Genomic DNA, 14,569 nt, shown 5'->3' with positions numbered 1-14,569 from the left:
CGTTGGACAACAGGACACTTAAATGGGTTCAGGCCCAGAGAAGGTGGCAGTGTTTCTGGATCCTGTTCATATGTGGTTTCCTCTTTGCGTTTTAGAGTTTTAACTTGCATTTATTCGCATTTCCACTGCAGAATCATCTCTGTTTTTAATGCAGTGCCGCCTGAGGGCCCAAAGATCATGGACAGCTGATGCTGGTTTTTGGCCTTGCCCCTTGCATACAGAAATCTCTCCAGATTCTCTGAATCTTTTAATGGTATTATGTACCGTAGATGTTGAAAAGCAAAAGTTCTTTGCTATTTTACGTTGAGAAACATTATTCTTGAATTTGATTGTGCAGTCTTTCACAGTGGTGAACCCCTCCCCATCTTTACTTCTGAAAGACTCAGCTGCTCTGAGATGCTCTTTTTATAACCAGTCATAGTAACCACCAGGTGTTTTTTTTTAGCATTACACAACTTTACCAACCTTTGTTGCCTGTGTCCCATTATTTTTGGAAGTTGTTGTTGGCATCAAATTCAAAAGGAGCATATATTTTTCAAAAACAATACAATTTCATTTGATATGTTGGCTCTTTACTATTTTCAGTTATATATGTAGTTTCAATGATCTGCAAATCATTGCAGTGTTTTTTATTTACGTTTTGCACAGCATCCCAGATTTTTTTGGAAATGGCGCTGTATGATTAAAATAGTAGATAAATGTTCTCTGCATTGCCACAAAACTGATGCAGCGACTTCACTGACTATAAATAAATTTTTTTACACATCATTTCATGTTTCCAAGGCACCAGGGGAAAAATGAATAAGAAGTTTTTCAGCGTGAGGTGTAAGGCCTTAGTGATTGCCTGAGTGTCCATTGGTTAGTTTGCACAAAACAGACAGACACACGAATCCACCACTTACAGGCGAGAGGCAGATGACAGACTCATGCATGCACAAGTTACATACAATGAGAGGCAGCATGTTTCTCAGCTTGTCTTAATTGACTCATAACTCTGGATGTGAGTGACCAACAGTCTTGTGATGACATGGAATGGAATGACCAGACTGTACAGGTTCAGGAGTTGTTTGAATTGTATTTTTGCTCTGTATTGTTGCAAAGATATTAATAGAAAAACCAAGAAAAATCATAATTTGACGCACCAACACATTCATTGGCCTCAAAGGATTAAGCAAGTTTAACAAGCAAAAGGATAGATCCACTATGATCTTATTAGCGTTAGGTGTAACGGAAATTAGGTATTCTGCGACAGTTAAAAATGACGACAGTATTCAAAAATGTCTGTGTTTATGTGGTATTTCAAAATGATAATGTGCCGGTTTGAGCTTCTTTTGGAGATGCAGCTCCACATGAGACAAAACACAAAATAAACAGAATGAATGTCTTCAAGCGCTCCTCACAGAAAGAGCAAACAGTGACCCTGGAGGCTGCTCTCCATTTAGAAAATGTGAAAGTAACGCACAAGCTTTATCACGTCATTCAGCAGGTGAAACATTCGTTTTTCAACATAAAATTTGGACATTTGCAGGCCAGTTTGGAGTTTCTAATCCTTGTGACATTTGCAAAAAAAGTTCCACTAAGCTATTCAATCATCTTGGTTGTCGCCATGCCAACAGATTTTACCTTTAGTTAGCCAGCATCGAACAGATTCTGTGGTGAGCAGAGCTAGTTTCATGCTAGCTAAACTAGCTAAGCTCCTCTCTCCTGTTTAGCAGGGCTGTTTAACATTTAGCTTTTTTTTTTGAAAGATGGCTTGAAAATTGATTGATTATTTGGATTGTGAGAAGCAGCAATGCAACCAACTTCTGAGACTGAACTTTGGAGGTATGAAAAATTATTCCTGAAGACTTTGTAGAAAAACTGAAAGCGAGTCTCCTGAAAAGATGGGAAGCTGTGGACGCATTAAATACCAGAAATATTTATATTATTTTGTGAAATGTTTTGCAGTAATGTGTATTTTCTGCTTTTTTCCCCAATTCTGAAATTGAAAAACTTTTATTGAAATTGAAAAACAATTAATCTGTTTTGATTGGAAAATAAATAAATGAAAGGGGCTCTCTAGCTTTAGCACTGTACTGTATTCATAATTAAAATGGCTAATCAGAAAAAATGGTAAAATAATGTAAGAACAGGCTAGAATGCATAAGAATAGGTGGCGGTTGCAGTGTTCACATTCTGAGCTGGATTTTATCTCTGTTATCTGGGACCAGACATGATTGTGTATCTTTTTTATATTCTCAGTGCTAAATTCCCTTTTTTCTTCCATCTCTCTCTCTCTCTCTCTCTTTCTCTTCTGGGAGATTACATCATCAGATCTGCTGTTCTGTTAGACAGATGTCTCTCAGTGAAGGCCTTACAGAAGATGCCTTTGTGTCTGCTAGTGTATGTGTGTGACATAAAGAGACCATCTCCCAGTATAGATCTGCAGAATTTCAGAGAATATCCCTCTGCTAACACAGAGAGGGCATCCATACTTGGACTGGGAAAAAGTGACTGAGAGACTAGGAATAGATGATATGGCAAAAGTGTAGTATCATGATATGAAATATGCATAATGATATTACCTTTTTTCTGAAGCTTGATAAGCTGGTACAGAAAAGCAGCCCCACATTTAAAAATATAGTAACAACTAAGAATATGTTTATTCTTCTTCAGTGTTTTGCATATTACAATACAGTATTACGGTATTGTATACAGTGTATGCAATATACATACAGTCTGTAATTGAACATATACAGTTACAGACTGTAGTCCATCTGTTTCTCTGCATGCTTTGTTAGCCCTCTTTCACCTTGATCTTCAGTGGCCCTTACAGGACATAATTATTAGATGCTTATTTAAACTTATTTATTTATTTGCTGTATACATGTGGTATTTACTATTATATAGTTCGAAATAAACCATGTTCAACAACTTAAGGCAATGAAAAATATCTTTACAGTTCAAAACAGAACTGAACAGTCTGTTTACACATCAGCAGCTTCTCTGGCTCAAAAACAGAGCTCAGTGTTATTTCACAAATTTCTCAAGTCATTTTTCTCATATGAGCATCTTGTTCACTTGCGCTGCATCTCTGAGCATCAGTTCAGTAAATATCACCGTCGTTTATGCTGTTAGTATCAGCGACTTTGTGTTTTATCTGGCTTGGTTGAAGCGACAGGCTGCGGGACCCTGCTGCTGAGTGATATAGCCGACTGGTGGATGTCGAATGCAGGTGGTGATGCACACAGGCCTGGCTAGTGGGCTGCTATGCTAAAGGCTAAATCAAGGCTAAATGCAGTCTTTACACCGGGGGTCTGGTGGTTCATTCCACTCTCAGTGATATTAACACAGCGGCAGACAAGTGATTACTGAATGAAGCAGCTCAGCTGTCCGAGTAAGCGGCTGCGGTAGTTTAATGCCGGTACAGGTTCTGCCACAAGCATATTTACTGCTGCTTGTTGTCCCACACCACCGGCATGTTGTTAAGTTCTGCCTAATGGGGCACATCAGATACAGCTTCGTAGCATCAGTCACAGGCATCGGTATCCTGCCACCAATGCCTATAGTCCGTTGAAGTGCCAGTACTGGTGCCAATACGATATTGGTATTGGTGCAACACTAATTATTTGGGTGGCTCAATCTCAGAACTGCAGTGACATTGTGGTGGTGGTGTGTTAGTATGTGTTGTGCTGGTGGGAGTGGATGACACACAGCAGTGCTGTTGGTGTTTTTCAATACTGTGCCCACTCTGTCAGTCTACTGCACAGTTTCTGTTGTTCATTATTCAGTCCTTCATCAGTGGTCACAAGACGCTGGATATTTTTGGTTGGTGGACGATTCTCAGTGACACTGATACACGTGTGTGTGATGGCCATTTGTAAATATTGTTTTGTTGTTATGTATATTTATCGTTTAGTGTGTTGGTCATATACTCTGCACTCGTTTCACACTGTTGTGTATCTGCACTCTATGCTGTCCTGTATAATGTGGTCTGAAGAACAACATTTCATTTCGATTATACAATTTATGCTGAGTAATGATGATAAATACTTCTTGGTTTGAATTTTGGTTAAAGGTAACTGTATGTTAGAAATGCAGTGTCACAAACAACATAAACAAGGCTGTTAGAGATTACTTAGCAACATTAGCCTTGTAGGTCTATTGTAATATAAGCAATCTGTGGGTGCTTTACTTGTCTTCATAAGAGGTGGAAATAGAGATTTTCCACACTGTTCCCTGTTGGCCTTGCAAGCTGACCAGTAGTTCCTTAAAATTTCTTGTCATTAATCAGCCTTTTTATCTCTCCCTTCTACCTCAGGCGCGCAATGTCAACACAGGAGAGCTGGCCGCCATCAAAGTCATTAAACTGGAGCCAGGTAAACATCTTCGTCTGTATGTCCGTCCATCTGTCTATGCATCAGTTTGTCTGACCACCCATCCATCACTTCATCCATCAAAGTTGGCACTGATTGCAAAACCTCTCTGTTTTAGACACAGCATGCTCATGCACACTCCCTCTGGGGTGCAATATTTAACTAAAGTGCATATGCGCATGAGCAATAAGGTGGAATGGTCACAGGCAGTTAAATATTGCTAAACACGTGTCGGTTCGTGCTTCGTTCATGCACATAAGGGCTGCTGGTCACCTAATGCTGACCGAAGTGTGTTATCTTGCCCAATCGCTACCTCTGTATTCTTTCCAGTCGGCTCCACACACTTTCCATAGTGGTGTGTGTACGTGCTTATCTGCTAAGGCTGCGTGACATGGACAACACACCAGTACTGTGACTGTGTTGCAGTTGAGATATACCTTATGATATAGGAGACAAGACACACTTGTATATGTATTGAAAATTGGCATATTTATATATTTTTAAGGGCCTATATCATGGAAAACTGAATTTTACTCATTAAAAAAAAAAAAGAATTGGCAAAGTCTAAAGTTTCAAAACATACCATACACTCCCCTGTCCATACCGTATACACACTGTATGTCTCTACTGAGAACAGGAACGTGCATGGTTATTTATTTTTTAAGATGGCTTTCTAATAATAAAAATGCATTGGGGAATGAATAATATAATGTTGTTGAAGACCAACTTGCATTATTTTGCCTGTTGTGAATGATTAGACATACTCATCTGGAGCTGTGATTGGTCATGGTGCTCAGGGTACACTGTAAACAGCACTGGGATTTGTTTTAGGCCTCATTTGCGTAGTGCAGCCTTTTCTGATGGCAGTATTGCAGAAAGCAATATCGTGATAATGGTTAACTAAAAATTGTGCAGTCCTAATATGTAATTTATTTTCAGAGGGGTACAAACGGTCCCTGCACTAGATAGGACAGAATATATATTTGTGTGTTTGTGTACATTTGTGTGTGTAATGTGTTTGTGTGTGTTTGAATGTGTGCATGTTTGTGCATGTGTGTCCCCACAGTGATGGGACAGAATGTGTTTGTGTGTTTGTGTGCGTGTTTTTGTGTGATTGTATTTTTACTGTTTTTGTATGTGTTACTGTTTGTGTGTTTTATTATGTGTTATACAGCAGTTAGTTCTGGCCACGCAAGCTGATTGGTTGAGAAGTGTTCTAGCCGTGCTGTTATTTAAGCAACTAAGCATTGCTAAGCAACAAGTTTGACAGCTGTAGAAGACGCTCAAGCCATTTGAACGTTATTACTTCTTACTTCGTGCACAAACAGAAAACGGACACTTTTAAGGTCACATTTGACCGACAGCCGATTTGGTCAGACTCTGACACTAAATTCCCAAACTGTCGTCACCACTGAGCGGCTTTTCAGTCGGCAGCTGTGACAGAAGAACAGCTAAACAACCTGGAATCAGCCAGAAATGAACCAAAATACCATTCGCCTAATGTGCAGTCTGATCTTCAGAGTCCATAAAACTTCATAAAACTGACTCAATAAAAACAGAAAAGCTGCTCAGTGGGACGACAGTTTGGGAATTTAGTGTAAGGAGCTGGAGAATGAACTGCCGGCTGTGCAGCAAGTGTGCGGAGCTCATTACTCTGACGTAGCAACAAGCTGCTTGTTAAAGAGCTATAATTTGGAGGAAGGATCTGAACATTAAAACATATTAAACGCCGCGTTCACGGCCAGTTTATTCATTTCTTACTGTATTTATTTAACTGTTGCATTAAAGCAGTAGAGCACTCGAGGTCATGTGTTATCGCCAATAACGTCACGGCTGTGATGATCTACGACGACCAAATCACAGCCGTGATGCTATTCCGCAATAACACACTCCCTCTTGTGTTCTATTGCTTAATTATTGTTTGGGTGTGTTTTGTTTGTGTTTGAGTGCTATTGTGTGTGTGTGTGTGTGTGTGTGTGTGTCTGTCTGTGTGTGTGTTTGCGTTTGTGTGAGGGAGGGGGGGGTCATTGTTCTTTAAATTCTCTATTGCATTGAATAACTTTGAGTGTTCTAATTAATTAATTGGTTTATTGGCTACTGTCTTGCAGGTGAAGACTTTGCGGTGGTACAACAAGAGATCATTATGATGAAAGATTGTAAACACTCCAACATTGTTGCTTATTTTGGCAGCTATCTCAGGTACGGCCTGGACACGAGTGCACTCGAGAAAACCTGAATTGCATGTAAAGCTCAGTCAAAAGTTTGGGCACACCCGATAATGTAATTCCATAATATTGAAGATGATTAATGTGAATAAATGAGTGCCTAAATGCTTGTAATTTGTTTCTAATACAACTATAAGTAGTAAAGTGTATGTTAAATGAATTTTTAAGTCTTTTAGGTTTTCATTCTCTCTGCTTAAAAATGTGAATATATCATTCCTGAGTGGCACAACCGTCTAAACGTTGGCCCTATCATCAGGAGATCGCGAGTTCAATCCCTGGTGATGCTACGGCCGTCCGTAGCCGGGAATCCAAGAGAGAACAATTGGCCTCGCTCTCTTTGGGTGGGTAGGTTGCCCCCCCCCCCCCCTTCTCCCTCCATCACTCAATGCGATGCTAGTCAGCTCAGGCGTCTGTTAGCTGACGTAACAGATCTGGCGGTTGGCGCTTTCCTCCGAGCGCGTTCGGCTGTCCAATGACGTTGCGGCAGTTCGAAAAGAAGCGGTGGCTGGTTTCACAGGTCTTGGAAGAATCCTGTGTGAGCTTTCACCCTCCTAGCATTTATAGCATCATGTGATTGGGGCGTCCTAACTAGTGGATGGATTTGGAGACGACTAAATTGGGGAGGGGGAAAAAAAATAAAATTAAAAAATAATAATAATTTGAATATATCAGTGACGGAAATAGTTTTGCGGATTTGTGTTTGGCTCAGGTCTGCAGGCGAATTTTAAGCTGTATTTTGATTGATTGGAGTGTGCGCAGGTTGTGTGCTGATTGGCTGTTTTTTGTGTTGGTGCTTTAGGAGGGATAAGTTATGGATCAGTATGGAATACTGTGGAGGAGGCTCACTGCAGGATATTTATCATGGTAGGCGTTACTATTACGAAGTCTAGCATTTCATTGAGTTTATACATATTTCCTATATAAAATTTACATCTTTTATTCGTTATAACAGTGACTGGGCCTCTGCTGGAATCTCAGATTGCATATGTATCACGGGAGACACTGCAGGTACACACAAGCTCTCACAGCTACTGAATCGAATTCCCTGTGAGCAAACGGGTGACGTCCTTCTGTTCTGCTGTGTTTCAGGGTTTGTACTACCTCCATAACAAGGGCAAGATGCACAGAGATATTAAGGTAGGCTTTCTCATATCCTCCTCTCTACCTGCATTTAATTTAGAAGCTATACCAACCTGCTAATTTGCTTTAGAAGGGGATGCCAATTTTGATAGATAACCATGAAACCTAAAATCACGCACATGATCCATGAATGAAAAATTCAGATGTGACAGTATCATAATTTACTTACTTAAGCTGGCCAGTATGACAAAATGTACTTAATTTAAATATGTCACAATATGCTTTTCTGAACATATTCTGGATGTCATCAGTACTTTAAAAAGCACTTCCCACCAGCATGTTTGACTAAAAAGAGAAAATAATTAGTCCTGTTTATTTTATACTGTTTAGTATTTTAAAAAATGGGGCACTACTTATTCGTTTTTTGTCTATTGCAACTTAAGAAATTTTAGATAAAAATAAATATTATGACATATATTGTAATTTTTTTTTTTACTATCAGTATATTGAGTTTTTGACATACCGCCCACCTCTAGTGCTTACTTACATTTACCACATATTATTAGCCCAATTTAACAAATACATAAGGCCTGACCGGTTCATACGCATAGTTTAAACAACAATCAACACCATGTTGGTAACTTGCAGCTCTTAAGCTTTTTGTTGTAAGACTAATTACAGTGCTAACTGTTGGCTAATAAACACATCTGCAGGCTATAGCTTGACCCTGCATTCACACCAGCAGCGACCTTTCACCACTTGTCACCCATATCGCTGATCGCTCATCGCCTGTGGACGTTTCTGAACCGAAACTGATCATTGGTTGCCAGAGTTTCACCGACGCCAAGCACAAATCAGATGCGTTCCCTCTAAAATGAAATAAAAATCGCTTGTGTACTTACTTTTTATTTAATCCCCATGTTTGTGTAGTATGAGGAGCACAATATTCGCTCTGTGATTACTGTCTATTTGCGGCGAAATCCCCGTTGCCATTATTACTTCTCTAGTAGGAACAAAAGAACCCAAAAACGAAGTGTACTGAAATAAAGCGTGTATGAAAGCAGCCCGAGACCGTTTGTGGAATACTTGGTACAAGTATTTGCATCAGTTGTTTTGTCCACCAGCTGCAAGAAAGCAGTTTTCCTGAGTGGGTTACACAATAAAGGCTTCATGAGGACCAAAACGTGCTTGAATGAAATTTTAGTTAGTTAATATGAGATAGTCACATTGTTCCTGGCTCACGTGGCTAAATATTCTGATTACAATAGATGCGTTTAGGATCATTTAATCTCTACAACATCTCTTTACCTATGGCTCTGGCTCTGGCTTTAGCAATAAAAATCAAGTGGAATTAACTCCATTGACTCCAGCGGCAGGAGTCAAGAGTCGGAGTCGATTCTGTAAGTCAGGCTTTACAGAGTAAAAATCGCACCTGTTTGAATATCAGTCGTTTCTCTGAAATTAATTACCTTTTAAATGAAGGTATTTGTCAAATATATATGTATATATATGTGGTTAATGATTAATCGATTAATCACCCCTAGTTCCAAACTTTGGCTTGAATAGCTTTTTAGTTTGTTTATGCTATTGTGTCTTTTTGCAGGGAGCCAACATCCTGCTAACAGACAACGGCTATGTGAAGCTGGGTAAGGCATTGTAGAAAGCAGACTGAGTAAAAAAGACTTTACCTCTATGGCTGTTGTTCACTTATGGCTATATTTCTATTTTTCATTGTTTTTGATTGTCCGTTTTTCTCCATAGCGGATTTCGGAGTATCTGCTCAGATCTCGGCTACTCTGGCCAAGAGGAAGTCGTTTATTGGAACGCCGTATTGGTAAAATCCTGCTGTTCTATATTTGTCAGTTTTTGATTAATCGTTAACTGTAAAGACTAAAATCAGTTGTCGAATAGCTGGGACAGGTTCTGAAATCTGATTGGTTGAGCCATATTCAAAGCTGTTGTAAAATACTTGATAAGGACACATTTATAGGTGTACACATCAGTTGAATTCTGTATTAATGAGCCAAGATATGTAAAAATGTATGGACCATAGAATGTAGTATTGATTGATGGAACCAGATGTAAGCATGTTTATGAAGTAGATGGCCCAGTTATATACATAAGAACCTGGTTTAAAACGAGGGACTGGCAACTACAATACATTTATGAATATGTGATTAAATACGAAGAACTTGATGAAATTACTGAAATGATGAGTTACTGAATGTTCTGTATTCTAAGGGACTTTTGTTATATTTACCACTCATCACTAGTACAAGTAAAAAAAAACATGAATGCCGTGTAATTAAAAAAAAAATGTATTGAAACACTGTTCTTTAAAATGAATGTAGCCTGAAAATGACATGCAGGTTATAATGCCCTGCTCACTTATCATACTGATAAATAATTTTTTAAGCAAGTTCACATTGCTCTGGGTTGTGAATGTTCATAATTGTAGTTTGCAGTGTCACCCTCACCCTAAATGCATATTCACTCTGCCCCCTCCCCCCGCCTGTCTGATTCTGTCTGTCTGTCTGTCTGTCTGTCTGTCTGTCTGTCTTTCTTTCGTTTTCTCTCTGTAGGATGGCTCCAGAGGTGGCAGCTGTAGAAAGAAAGGGTGGTTATAATCAGCTGTGTGATATCTGGGCTGTGGGCATCACTGCTATAGAACTGGCTGAGCTACAGCCACCCATGTTTGACCTGCACCCGATGAGGTAATGTATGTTAATTTATGTCAGGGCTGCCTAAAGTGTGGCCCTCGGGGAAAAAGTTGCAACCAGAAAGTTACCCTAATTTGTGTGTGTGTGTGTGTGTGTGTGTGTCTCTCTCTCTCTCTCTCTCTCTCTATATATATATATATATATATATATATATATATATATATATATATATATATATATATATATATATATATATATACACACACACACAGTCAAGCAACATATGTATGTTATGTGTATATGTATATGTGTGTTGCTTGACTGATTTGTTCACTCATAGCTATAAAGATTTCACTGCTTTTAAATGGAAAACGTCTGTCTTGAAAATGAATTTGAGCAAATGTGACAAATTTGATTAATAGTGATTAACTGCACAAAATAATGCAATTACTCATAATTAATTTTTAATTGTTTGACATCCCTAGTTTTTATTATATTTTTTTCAGTGCTCAAAGTACAAAATAGTTACTTTCATTCATTTGTTGATTTAATTATGTTTTACAATAAAAATTCTCTTTGACCCCTTAGAGCCCTTTTCCTCATGACCAAGAGCAATTTCCAGCCTCCTAAACTGAAAGATAAAGTCAAATGGTAAGTGTTTTCATGTGTTTGTCTGTGTATGTGAAATATGCTAAATTATTAAAGGGAAATATGCTAAATTAGTCATCACAGCTTATGCTTATTTAGCCTCTGTGATGTGAAATATGTTGGGAAAAGTTGCAAGAAGCAGCCGTCTCCTCTCTTCTTTACTAAGGACAAATAACTTCCATCACTTTGTGAAAATGGCACTGACCAAAAACCCCAAGAAGAGACCAACAGCTGAAAAACTGCTCCAGGTAAGGATGGCCCCGCCCACTTTTTGAGTGCCATTGCCTGTTAAAATTGCCACACTTACTGACCTCACATCCTGTTTGCATTAATCAAGTCACTGAGTTTAATTGCACCACTTTCTGTTTCCCTCAGCACCCATTTGTGTCGCAGCCCCTGAGTCGGACCCTCGCCATTGAGCTGCTGGACAAGGCCAGCAACCCTGACCATGCCCACTACAGTGACATAGATGATGAGGAGCCTGATCCTGAGGTAAGTGCACAGCCTTGGACCCTTGCAGAATCACAAGAGGAGGTTCAGATATGGAATACTGAAGTCTTATTGGTTGTTTCTTTAGCAGTGACCTCAGTGAAGGTGAGCCATTCACTCTGCTAGTGGTCACTCAGGTACCCATATGACTTGGATGTCTGCGCATGCTCGAGCTGTGAATATTGAATATTCATGCTTTTAAATGAATAGTATTCTAATATCCCAATGAAAAAAATATTCTATGTTGTCATGAATAGGAAAGAAAAGCATGAGAGGTTTAACATGTTGTTTATAGGGTGAGACTCGCATAAGAGGTTATCCCTACATATTAACTTTGCATTTTAACTATCATTTAACATACTACCAGCTGATATGTTTTTGATTGAAGGATTTCATTTGCATTTGAATACGGCGTTTTTGCCTAATGTAAGCCACAATATCAAACCTCTCACAGACTCTGACAAAAACTTAAAGGTGCATTGTGTAAGATTTGGAGGGATCTATTAGCAGAAATTGAATATCGCATACAAAACCATGTTATCATTAGCGTATAATCACCTATAACTGTGAATCGTTGTGTTTCCGTCATCATAGAATGAGCCCTTCATACCTACATAGGGAGTTGCTCCTCTTCCAACAGAGGCTGCTATGTTGTGCATCCTTGTTACTGCAGTAGCCAAGAAAGGAAACCAACCCAAACCGAACGCTGGCTCTAGAGTGCCTTTCATGTTTTTACACTGAAGCTTCAGCTTGAATTTGGTAGTGCTGTAGCACCGGGTGGAAGGCATATAAAGAAGAGGTATCGATGGTTGCTGGTGGTGCTGGCGAATCATTTTGTGGTGTGAGAAGTCTGGGAACCTAAATTGTGACAAATGGAGGATCATGCTTGGTGAATCCTCATTGTCAAAGACGCAAAAACATGAAGAAGCAAAATGAAACCAAAACGGCCACTGTAGATTCTACTCCATGCTTGGAAAGGGAAGGGTGAGGGAGGAGGATTCAGTTGGTTGAATGGTTGGTACCAAAAAAAAAAAAAAAAAAAAATATATATATATATATATATATATACAGTGCATCCGGAAAGTATTCACAGCGCTTCACTTTTTCCACATTTTGTTTTGTTACAGCCTTATTCCAAATTTAATTATATTAATCTTTTTCCTCAAAATTCTACACAAAATACCCCATTGTGACCATGTGAAAAAAGTTTTCTCGAGAGTTTTGAAAATGTATTAAAATTAAAAAACAAAGAAATCATATTTACATAAGTATTCACAGCCTTTGCCATGAAGCTCAAAATTGAGCTCAGGTGCATCCTGTTTCCACTGATCATCCTTGAGATGTTTCTACAGCTTAAATGGAGTCCACCTGTGGTTGATTGGACATGATTTGGAAAGGCACACACCTGTCTATATAAGGTCCCACAGTTGACTGCATGTCAGAGCGCAAACACCAAGCATGAAGTCAAAGGAATTGTCTGTAGACCTCCGAGACAAAATTGTCTCGAGGCACAAATCTGGGGAAGGATACAGAAAAATTACTGCTGCGTTGAAGGTCCCAATGAGCACAGTGGCCTCCATCATTCGTAAATGGAAGAAGTTCGGAACCACCAGGACTCTTCCTAGAGCTGGCCGGCCGTCTAAATTGAGCGATCGGGGGAGAAGGGCCTTGGTCAGGGAGGTGACCAAGAACCCAATGATCACTCTGTCAGAGCTCCAGCGTTCCTCCGTGGAGAGAGGAGAACCTTGCAGAAGGACAACCATCTCTGCAGCAATCCACCAATCAGGCCTGTATGGCAGAGTGGCCAGGCGAAAGCCACTCCTTAGTAAAAGGCACAAGGCAGCCCGTCTGGAATTTGCAAAAAGGCACCTGAAGGACTCTCAGACCATGAGAAACAAAATTCTCTGGTCTGATGAGACAAAGATTGAACTCTTTGGTGTGAATGCCAGGCGTCATGTTTGGAGGAAACCAGGCACTGCTCATCACGAGGCCAATACCATCCCTACAGTCAAGCATGGTGGTGGCAGCATCATGCTATGGGGATGTTTCTCAGCAGCAGGAACTGGCAGACTAGTCAGGATAGAGGGAAAGATGAATGCCGCAATGTACAGAGACATCCTGGATAAAAACCTGCTCCAGAGCGCTCTTGACCTCAGACTGGGGCGACGGTTCATTTTTCAGCAGGACAACGATCCGAAGCACACAGCCAAGATCTCAAAGCAGTGGCTTCAGGACCACTCTGTGAATGTCCTGGAGTGGCCCAGCCAGAGCCCAGACTTGAATCCGATTGAACATCTCTGGAGAGATCTGAAAATGGCTGTGCACAGACGTCTCCCATCCAACCTGATGGAGCTTCAGAGGTACTGCAAAGAAGAATGGGCAAAACTGCCTAAAGATAGGTGTGCCAAGCTTGTGGCATCATATTCAAAAAGACTTGAGGCTGTAGTTGCTGCCAAAGGTGGTTCTACAAAGTATTAAGCAAAGGCTGTGAATACTTATGTAAATATGATTTCTTTGTTTTTTAATTTTAATAAATTTTCAAAACTCTCGAGAAAACGTTTTTCACATGGTCACAATGGGGTATTTTGTGTAGAATTTAGAGGAAAAAGATTAATTTAATTCAATTTGGAATAAGGCTGTAACAAAACAAAATGTGGAAAAAGTGAAGCGCTGTGAATACTTTCCGGATGCACTGTATATATATATATATATATATATATATATATATATATGTGTGTGTGTGTGTGTGTGTACGTACCATATTTGAATGATAGTAGACCCCTGCCAAAATGAAAGAAGTAACCATAGTTATGTCTGTTGTAAATATGCTTACTTGATACCTTATCCACTCACTGTCCACTCCTACCCTGTCAGTCCACCTTGTACAAGTCAGGTCAGAGATGGTGGCTCATCTGCTGCGCAGTTTGTGTCGGTCATCCTCTGTTCCTTGATCAGTGGTCACAGGACGCTGCCCACAGGATGCTGAATATTTTTGGTCGGTGGACTATTCTCAGTCCAGTAGTGACGCTGAGGTATTTCGAAATTCCAGCTCCAAAGGGGTCCTGACCACTGAAGAACAGAGCAAAAGGGGGCTAACAAAGTATCAGAGAAA

The 14,569-nt window shown here is 39.8% G+C and overlaps 1 protein-coding gene across 3 annotated transcripts in view; it reads left to right on the top strand.

The window, feature by feature from the left end:
* map4k3b (mitogen-activated protein kinase kinase kinase kinase 3b) overlaps nt 1–14,569 on the top strand; it is a 50,021-nt gene that overhangs the window by 8,666 nt on the left and 26,786 nt on the right. For all 3 annotated transcript variants that reach the window (XM_037541865.1, XM_017707844.2, XM_017707843.2), the window contains exons 2-12: nt 4,301–4,358; nt 6,464–6,554; nt 7,380–7,444; nt 7,533–7,588; nt 7,670–7,717; nt 9,264–9,306; nt 9,422–9,494; nt 10,243–10,374; nt 10,909–10,971; nt 11,135–11,216; nt 11,344–11,460. In XM_037541865.1, coding sequence (XP_037397762.1) covers nt 4,301–4,358; nt 6,464–6,554; nt 7,380–7,444; nt 7,533–7,588; nt 7,670–7,717; nt 9,264–9,306; nt 9,422–9,494; nt 10,243–10,374; nt 10,909–10,971; nt 11,135–11,216; nt 11,344–11,460 — 828 coding nt within the window. The remainder of the gene's footprint in view (nt 1–4,300; nt 4,359–6,463; nt 6,555–7,379; nt 7,445–7,532; nt 7,589–7,669; nt 7,718–9,263; nt 9,307–9,421; nt 9,495–10,242; nt 10,375–10,908; nt 10,972–11,134; nt 11,217–11,343; nt 11,461–14,569) is intronic.

The sequence above is a fragment of the Pygocentrus nattereri genome, chromosome 10, assembly GCF_015220715.1.
Source record: "Pygocentrus nattereri isolate fPygNat1 chromosome 10, fPygNat1.pri, whole genome shotgun sequence".
Lineage (NCBI taxonomy): Eukaryota > Metazoa > Chordata > Actinopteri > Characiformes > Serrasalmidae > Pygocentrus > Pygocentrus nattereri.
Note: the sequence above shows the minus strand (reverse complement) of the source record. Positions and strands in the feature narration are given on the sequence as shown.